The sequence below is a fragment of the Alexandromys fortis genome, unplaced genomic scaffold (genome assembly GCF_014885135.2).
Source record: "Alexandromys fortis isolate MF-2015 unplaced genomic scaffold, M_Fortis_MF-2015_v1.1 scaffold_43, whole genome shotgun sequence".
Lineage (NCBI taxonomy): Eukaryota > Metazoa > Chordata > Mammalia > Rodentia > Cricetidae > Alexandromys > Alexandromys fortis.
The window spans coordinates 6,665,370-6,675,008 of NW_026067928.1; the positions used below are offsets into that span (position 1 = coordinate 6,665,370).

A 9,639-nucleotide genomic window follows, 5' to 3' on the forward strand; every position below is an offset into this window, starting at 1 on the left:
GGACTTGACTGGGGGAGGGGGAGGGAAAGGGGAGGCGGCGGTGGGGAAGAGACAGAAATCTTTAATAAATAAATAAATAAATTAAAAAAAAAGAATGAGCATGGTCAGCCTTGTCTGTCCCTACTCTCCATTCGCCTCCCCACATTCTCTACCATGTTTTGGTCATTTTCTTGTTCTATGTTTTCATTAGAGAGTCCCCAGGGAAAGAGTGAGAGTGTAATATAAACCTCCAAGAATACAGAAGACTTGTGTGGGCCAAGGTGTATCCAGACACCAGTCTGGGACGCATCTCCGAACATAGCCAACCCCCTGAAGACTTTGCGATGTTCTGAAGGAGACTGTTTCACATCGTAAATTACAGCTAAAATCTTATTTCAGCTCGGGCTTTCTCTGTCAGCACACTCTAAATCACTTAATCATTTATTAGGCATTTGACATGTTTCTCTAAAAATAATCAGCTATAGCATATCAGCTACGCAAGGATAACCTTATATGGTTTTCCTCGTGAAATGACCAACCGAGTTTCTTGGCCTTGACACAAAGCTTGGCCGTGTCATCATTTTGTACAAGTATGAAAATATTTTCAATTTTTGAACAACTTGCTCTATGTGAACAAGAAAAGAAAATAATGTGAAGCCTTTGATTGATAACCAGCTTTAGAGTATCCAAAGGAGCTTTACCTGGTCTTTTTAGGGACTTAGATTCACGGGGTCCAAGTGTCAGGTCAAAGGCAAACATAGCTCTCGCTGTAGCGAGCCCAGTGTTTGCTAAGCATTTAGTCACAGGAGTCTGCAGCCAACATGTGAAGCAGTACACGGGGGTGGGGGGGTGGAGGAGAGTGGGGGGGTGGGGAGGGTGGGGGGTGGGGGGTAGGGGGGTGTGATGCCTTGAACTTCTGGGTTACTGGAATCTGCTATTGATCTGGTATTTGGTTTGGCCAACACCCTCAAACAGAAGGGACCAAGCTTTCTAAGTGGAAAGGCCCCTTGATCTGATGTCCTTTGCATGACAGCACTTGGGCACAGAATCCATCTGTTTCTGAGTGCTGGATCCAAGACATGGAGTGCACACAGAGCTGCCAGTAGACTCAAGTCACCCAGAGACAATGGCTTTCCCACGTATTAGCTCTTTTCCAAAGAGAATTGGCCCTCTTTTTTTTTTTTTTTTTTTTTTTTTCAAATAAATGAATCTCAAAGATAACCTTGATTTCATTTTTGGCACAAAATGTTTATGCCATTGCAGTATCTTTAAACAGCTCTAAGATATAACTGAAATACCTCAGTTACTTGAATGATAATAAGAGCACTGTTATTAAATTTGGAGGACATACTCTCCTCCCAGGGACATGGAACCCTCTTCTATTGCTGTGTCTACATACATTTCAGCTTTACTGGGAGGAAAACTGTCAGCTCAAAAGTTAGCTCTGAGACTGGTCCCTCAGCGTTTACTTTTCCAACTAATTTTACTCAAAATTGTTTATAACTACAAAGAATCAAAGTGAATTTGTTTATAATGATAATTGATGGTATCACAAGCAAAATCATAATGATAAAAAAAAAAAGCCTGACCTCCTGCCACGGTCACCTCACTCAAAACTGATTTGAGGGCTCAGTGAAGGACTCTACATTTTGACAGGTTGTGTGTGCTCCAACATAACCGATTAAATGTTAAAGATCAGAAATGTCGCCTGTTAGGACTGTGCCTCCACAGCTCTCTCTCTCTTATGGTAGCCTAACCAGTCTTAACAGCAAGGCTAACTCACAGCACTCCAGTGCGTTCCTAAGTCAATTTTCACCACTGCACACAGACTGCATTTAGATCCTTATCACAGTAGTTAATAGAGAAAGCCAATGAGCCTTTCAGGTTACAGTCAGGTTACATAAAGTTCAACTTGCGTACACAAAAGGAAGCTATTATTTGAGAATCGTACATATTCAGTTATTCTTATAAGAATAGCACAAAATTACACTTTTAAGTAAAACATTTATTAATTCAAAAGTTCATTATTTGCTCAAGAACTTAAACTTTATCCCCAGCAAGCTATCAATTTTTAAAAAAATATCGCTGCTAATTCACACCAATCAAAACCATGAACCAGCCGACCAGTGATAGTAAAGCACTTTAGCCTGCAGAAGTACTGTCAACTCTTGCTTTCTATGTAGCTTTGCTACAGTAGTCAGACAGCAGGTTCTTATATATAACAAAGTAGAAGATGCCTCCATCATTTAAGTGTAAGTAGGAAGTACATAGTAAGCCACCTGTGAATAAGGAGAGATTAAGCCTTCCATTGGGTGTTTGAACAGTACCTTTCAATTCAGGTGTCTGTACATACCATGTGATCATGGGCATGATAACTCACAAGCATATCACAGATGCTAACATATGCCTATCGACCTGGAGATATTATTTAAGCTAGTGATCAGAACCAACACTACAGTAATAACACAAGGTGACAATATCAAAATTTTAAGTACAGACACTCTTTGACTTAGCAATTCCAGTTTTAGGGATTTACCCTTTAAGGTAGCTACCCATATACATGTGTGCAAACTGGGGTGTATGAACTTGTAATGTTTAAAGCCATGTTTGTAATGACAAGAGATAAAAAAAGAACACTCCAAACATCAACTTCCCTTCTTGTTTTAATACACAAGCACAAACATTCTGATAGCTTTTATTATTTGCTTACTATGCCCCAGGCCCAGGGCCAGATGTTATCTATCTACTGAGCTATCTACAAATTCATGTGACATTGGTATCATATCCTTGTGTCATTTCAAACTATACACTGTGCATGATTGCATTTTCCATGTGTTTCAGCTGTTTTGTGTTCTGGAATGTAAGCACAGCCCCGTGCATCCCAATGCGAAGGATTCAAAGGGCTTATTGTTTCACACATAATTTACATGAGTGTTTGAAGTGTTTAGTAGTCTCAGCTTGCTCAGGGTCCCGAAACTCTTCCCTGGCATTCAGCACAGGGTCCTCTTGATAAAGGACACCATGGAGCAGAATGGCTCCAGCTGAAAGTTTCTAGGGACCCTGCTCTGTAAAGAAGCATGGCAGGGCATGGAGGGGCATGGTGGGGCATGGCAGAGCATGTGGCAGGGCAGGCAGATTTCCCAAGGTTGTCAGCTCCTTGCCAGAATTCATGCGAAGCCTTGCCCACTAAGAATGACTTCAAGGACCGACAGGAATTGTGACATACTGTGGTTTGTCAGCATTATTGAACTCTGTGTTTACTGACCTTCAGATGAATGTAATAGATCAAGAAGACATTCCCGAGCTGCTAGAGCATATCAATAAAAGAATCGAGGGACTCTGAATCCCCCCAAATATAGTGGATTTCCAAAGAGAATTTTAACCACCTGTCAAAGAGTTAGAGATTAGCAATCCAAAGCTCTCACCTTGGAGAATATTTAAAGCAGCAGTCACAGCTCACCAAAGTTATTCTTTAGGAATGAAAATGTCAAGTGTTCTGAAATTCTAAATACATATTTTCAAAAAGTTCTATGCTGCCATAATTATTTAGAGAACTGAAATGACTTTTTTAAACTCATCATAGATGTTCTAGCAAATAGTCTTTAGAACAGCATCCACTAATAGTGTATATTATAGACTATCCGAAAAGGACTCCCAGACTTCAATTCTGACGTTTCAAATGAATTTTGAAAATGTTTACCATGTGGACTACTTAATGTGGTCCTGTGTCACAATTCCACCTGTGCAATCAAGCTGAGGTCCGCAGAAAGCTCAGGCTGGAGAAGGACATGCTGGGTTTTTGCATTCTTGATAGTGTGCTAGGGAAGGTTACAGGTTCTAAGACAAGACAAACTGTGTTCAGGTCCAGAGTAACCACTTTCTAATAGTGCATAATGGGCAAGTTACTTCTTTGTCTCTTCAATGACTTAAATCAGGGTTGATAGCAACACATCCTGTCTCACAGCATCCAAGTAATTTAATTAAATCAAATGAACGCGTAGTGCCCAATAAATAGTGGCCACTGTTTTTGCCTGAAACCGAGGCAAAGGCAACAATGCGGGATTTGTAGGAGTTCATGCTGACACTCATAGCTCTAGACCCACAGTGATGATGGGTTTGTTCCAGACAGATTTCGATGACTAACTATCTAGTTTTCTAATGACTCATCACTTAGTCTCAGGAACAAAAGCACAGCTTTCGTACTGGGACTCATTCTAGGGCAAAGGATGTAACTTCCCAGGGGAATACTAGAGGGACTTGAAAGGAAACCCGCATGCTCAGTCAGATGTTCTCAGGTTTAGCAACATAGCCATTTGAGCAGGCAGAAAGAACAGTGGTCTCAGAGGAGTCCTTTTACATCTGATCTGGCCGCAACACAAGGGAGGAGAATGTTCTCCGCCCCGCCTTCCACACAGCCATTCAATGGCTGGCTGATGTGGGGAGGTCTCTAACTTGGTTAAATGTTTAGGTCGGTCAAGGCTGCTCCAAAACAGAATTCCCACCAACTTTCTGTGCATACCTAGAAAAGTGAGATTATAATCTCCTCTTTGGAGAGGAACCCCGATTCGGCTATTTTTAAATCCCTCACACTTTCCACTGTAAAACTTCTCAGTTCAGTTTTGAAGAGCTGCACTGAAGTGCTCCCCTCAGCCCCCCGTGGAAAGACCTCACTTGCCGCTCCGTAAGAAGGAAGTGGGCCACTTCTGATCCCACCAGAGTTGTGACTGTACTTTAGACGCTTTCCAGCCTGACCCTCAGAGTTTGTCAAAACGTTTGCTGTCCCAGATCTTAGCAGTTCCTTGTATTTCTGGTAGCACTTCCCTGCAGGGTCTGGATCCTAATCTATGTTCCATCTCTAAGCCTCAGAAATGTCTGGAATTCCCTTAAAACATGGCTACTGGGATGAGGATTCCCAGAGATGGATGAAGGGGGGCGCCAAGGGTCGCCTGGTGATAACCACCCCTGTCCCTTAGGTTGTGGTGCTCTACGTGACCTGCCCCAACCTAGCACTGTCTCTTCTCCTTACAGAGAGGTCCTCAGAGTGCGCTCTCCTTCCTTTACACTCGGGTTGTTTTTATGTGTGACTTTCTATTGCTAACGATGGGAAGCAGGGCTCACGTTCGCACAGCCCCGAACATTTCTGCCTCTTTCATTTGATCTGTTTCTGTAAGCAGCACAAATTCACCTTTGGTGGCACTAGAAGCCTTACTGGGAAATAGAAGAAAATGAGAGCCACAGGCGTTAGGGTGTGTCCCGACTTCCCAACCCACCTGGAGTTAGCACTGAGAGTGTCCACGTCCTGCCTTGCTTTCTGAGCACATTTCTTCTGATAACTGTGGGAAATCACAGCACTGCTAATTACTGGGAATTTTATAGACTTCATTACAGAGCCCTCCTCTGTCTTGTTCACGAAATAAGCAGAGAGAATGTCAGAAGGCTTGCATTTGGGAAGCTGACATACTGGAGTCTGATTGCCACTTCTGCCTCTCAGAGGGCCCTTGAGCATCCTATTAGTCACGGTTAAAATGGCAATAACCGTCTATGTGTGGGTTGCTGGGACGGATGAAAGAAGTAACACATTTAATGCAACACTTGGACCTGGACATTTATTCCATGAAGAACCCCCAAGGCTACTTGCAGCAAGGAACTGCGTTTTACTTAGTCACCAGTCTCTGCCTTTCTTCCAAGCCACTGAATTCCAGAACCTTACTGGACCCTTACTTTCTGGGTCCTCAAAACAATGCTGTCTAAAATTACCTTGGTCACTAATCATTTGTGCGTTTAAAGATGTAAATACTGTTTTGGGGGAAGATTTGCCTTCCTAATAAACTCCCAGTTTGTAGGAGCATACTTTTAGGAGGCTGTGCCTAGAAAAACTGACTTTGCAGTTTGTGATTCTCAACGTTCAATTTTGTCATAGTCACACAGAAAGTTTTTTTTTTTCTTTAAAAAATACCTAACTGCAACCATCTACTTCAGAGTCCCTGATTCAGTGTGCCTGGGTTGGGAAGCCCACTTCTTTCCAATAATAACGAGGTCACCGCTCAGAAAGTTACATTTGTCAGTGGCTAAGAGAAAAACCGAGAAGAAAATCTGGTCGAGGGTCACTGGTAGGAGAGGAGGAAGCCCTCCTCCAAACTCCAAAGGCTGTTCCACTTACCCACCGGCCCCCGCACCGCTGGCAGCCCCGCAGATCAGGTGCATTACCTTGTAGACACTGATGGGGATGTCGATGATGATATGCAGCAGGTCTCCCAGAGCCAGGCTGGCGATCAGGATATTGGGACCATTTCGCATGCACTTGTTCTTGTAGATGATTCTCAGCAGCGTGGAGTTCCCGATGATGCCCAGCACGAACACGAGGCAGGATACAATCGTGTTGATGTATTTAAAAGTCTTGTTGATCTCAACAGTTTGTAGGCATGGAGGAGGGAAGGATCTTGCCGAGCCTTCATTCACCTTCCCACCTTTGGTCACCTCTGCAGGTGCTGAGGAACGCGTCAGACTGGAGTTGGAACCTCTCGTCCAGGAGGTCTTAGTGGGTGGCGTCATTACCTCTTCAGTCCCCAGGAGAGACGGTGTGGCTTGTGCAGGTGGGAATCCTCTTTCCTCTCCCCAAACCCCCAACAAGCCACAGGCCAGCAGCAGCGCCACCAAGGCGCGTCCGCGCTGGTTTGCCGGAGGCTGCATGTTACTGCTTGCTCCAGTGGGAGTGCGGTAGCCTTTCCGCTGTTTTCAGTCTGGCGACCAACAGAGGAATAAAGACGACAAGGCACTTTTGTCAGCTACCCCAGCCACGCCTCCGCAAACACGCACACTAGCCTGCCCGCCACTACCCGCTTAACAGTAACTTAAGTTTGCGCGCCAATGGGGAACTTGGGCGTGCGCCACCCGCTCGCCCGCATTCAGTCTCCTTCCTGACCCTGCTCGCAGAGTTTTAATCCCCAGCTCCCGGCCCTGCGGGAGACCGGTGGCTGAGGGGCGGAGCATTCTGGCAGGGGGTGTTCCAGACAGGGGAGGTTGGGTGTCCCAGGGAAAGAGCACTCGTGTTTGCCGGGAAGAAGCGAGACCGTTTTAGCTAAGTGTGGGGACCCGGAATGAAGGCACCTAGCGGCCAAGGGCATGCGTCAATGCACTCAGCGGGAACTCAGAGAACGTCGGCACCAACTTCGGTGTTTCCCAAGTGACTTCGCCCAGTCGCTTTACAACCCACTCTCAGCTTGAATCGCTGTTATGTTTAAGTTTTACTTATTTTAAAGTCCCCAAACTACTGAACTAAGCGGGAAGCCTCAGAACAAGGTCCAGTCTCAGAGGTTTTAATTTACCAATAAAAAATGAATGGTTAGTTACCTCGCACGAAAGCGAAGCCCCAGGCTTAGAGCCACCAGCAGGGAACCTCTTTCCCCAGGTCCTAGGTGTTGAGGCTCACAGTGGGATCTCAGCTGCCACCCAGCCTGATTCCTTCAGCTGTGGGCAGCTCTGGCTGTGAGGAAAGGCTGAGAGAATTCCAGACAGTGAATTCTCAACAGCTCACTGACTGGGGTCTCCGCTGTCCCCAGACAAGTCTTTTTATTCTTTCGCCCCTAGCCCAGCATCATTCGCCACTAAACTCCTCCCGTGTTTTCTGAGCGATCTTGCTGCAACCTTCCCCCTAAGGCGATGCCTGTACTGTATCAGCCCCAGCTGCCCACTGAAAGGGGCAGTCCTGGTTCAGAACTGTGTTCCACAAGAAGCTGTTTATTTGCCGTTTAACTAAGATCCTAACATATCCATGGCACTCTGAGAACTAAGGCAAGGTTCTGTATTTACTTGACTTTGAATATGCTGGCTTCTCACAGAAATGTCCCATAGTGATACTTGAAATTGGGTTGGTTTATGGGAGCTACCTTTTGATATTTTGGTTTGCCTTGAAGTTTCAAATCAACATGAAGGACAGGATCCTTTCTCCTCCGGCAGAGGGATTGCCCAGGCAAAGGATTGAAAGACCTCCTTCATTGTGTGCAGTGTGTAGCTTCTTCCTGTGTCCTGAACTGTCATCAAGCCCCACAGGGATCTTTCTACTTCGCCTAAAAGGGCCCGAGACAAGAGACAGGAAGAAAATCAGGAAACAGACTCTCAGATTCAACCTGATGCTTATTTTACCAGACAAAGCTATGAAATAAATTCTCCCTGGCCATTCTTGAGTTCCCTTTCTGTGGCAAAAAAGGGAATATGCTGATCCGCAGTTTCTCTCGAAGCTGTGAGGTACCGGTGCCTTCCTTTGCTGTCAGCAAGATTCTGCAAAGTTGAAAGGGCAGGAGAAACAAACCCATGCAGCACTTTCCCCTAACGACGGCGGACTTCACAGCCAGCTAATTGTCAGCGTCCCCCTGTCACCCTTTCAGTTTCACAGCTACTTAAGTGTACAGCTAGGACCCAAATCTTGGGTTGTTGGAGCCTAGCAAATGTATTCCGTGAGGCTGGTAGCAGAACATGAATGTCTATTTTGAAAGGTTAACTTTAAACGCGGGATAGAGTTAAGAGTGTGATTAAGAGCGAGGTTTGAGGAATGAGAACTATGGTCTGGGTGTGAGTGCTAATGCCAAATCCGGCTGTCTCGGGAAACAGAAGGTCACAGCAGACTCGAGTGACAACATAGACTGTTGTGCAAACAAGGAATTCTACGAGTGCCTTTGGAGTAAGGATGCGCCCAGCTCACTCCACCAAGGGCACTTCTAAACCTGCTCTTCTTACACAAGGCTTCATCCCTGTCCTGTACAGGACTCCCTGGTGGCTTTCACCCCTCCCCCCTCTCTCTCAGCATCTCTGTTCACGTGTCCTTCATACAACAGGACTGTCTCTGTTAGTTCCCAATGAAGTCTACCTTGTCCTTGCTTTTATATTCCTTTTCTGAACTGCTAACCTACTTTGATACTTGACTATCGCCCTGTATACTTTAAATGCCGACTTGCCACAACCTAGGTAGATTCACTTTGGGAGGAGACCCTGAATGAGAGAGTACCTAGATCAGGTTGGCCTATGGACGTGATTTTTGGGGAGGGGCTCATCTAGATATTTATCGAGGTGGGAAGAGCCACTCAGAATGTGGGTACACTTGTTTTCATGGGCTGAGCCCCAAAGTGCACAAAATGATGGAAGCTGGTTGAGCATAGGCAGCGAGTGTACTGCCCGTAGTAGACAAACTCTGCTGTTGATATGTGGGTGTGATATGATCGGTTGCAGGAGATCTGCCCTTGACTTGCCCTCAGTGATGACCTTGAAAGCCAAGTAACCCTGTCCTCCTGTAAACTATTTTTGGTCAGGGTGTTTTATAATCAGAATGAAAACTAACTAAGAGAATTGGTGACATCTAATTGAAATTTAACCTTAAATATATTTGACCTTAATGTTTAAGGGTAACTGTGAAATGTAAAGAGGAAACATTTGGTTCCCATGAAGGATCACCATAAAGTTAGAAGACATTAAGGCTTAGTTTCTCAGTTTGGGGGAAGTATTAGCTTTACTGGATGAAGCTTTTTCTGGGGCTTGTGTTTTTAATAATTTGGGAATTGTTTTAAAACAGCAGAGTGAATAAATTTGTTGAAAACTACAAACTAAAATGAGATTATGGTAAAGGGAGAGCCCCTTGAGAGTTGGAATCTCCTGGAAGGAACAAACCTT

General features: G+C 45.0%; 1 protein-coding gene across 1 annotated transcript in view; it reads right to left on the reverse strand.

Moving 5' to 3' along the window:
• Positions 1-6,926, reverse strand: part of Ednrb (endothelin receptor type B) — a 29,782-nt gene extending 22,856 nt beyond the window's left edge. Inside the window, exon 1 of the mRNA XM_050144614.1 lies at positions 6,187-6,926. Coding sequence (XP_050000571.1) covers positions 6,187-6,669 — 483 coding nt within the window. The 5' untranslated portion in view covers positions 6,670-6,926. The remainder of the gene's footprint in view (positions 1-6,186) is intronic.
• Positions 6,927-9,639: the final 2,713 nt, after the last annotated feature.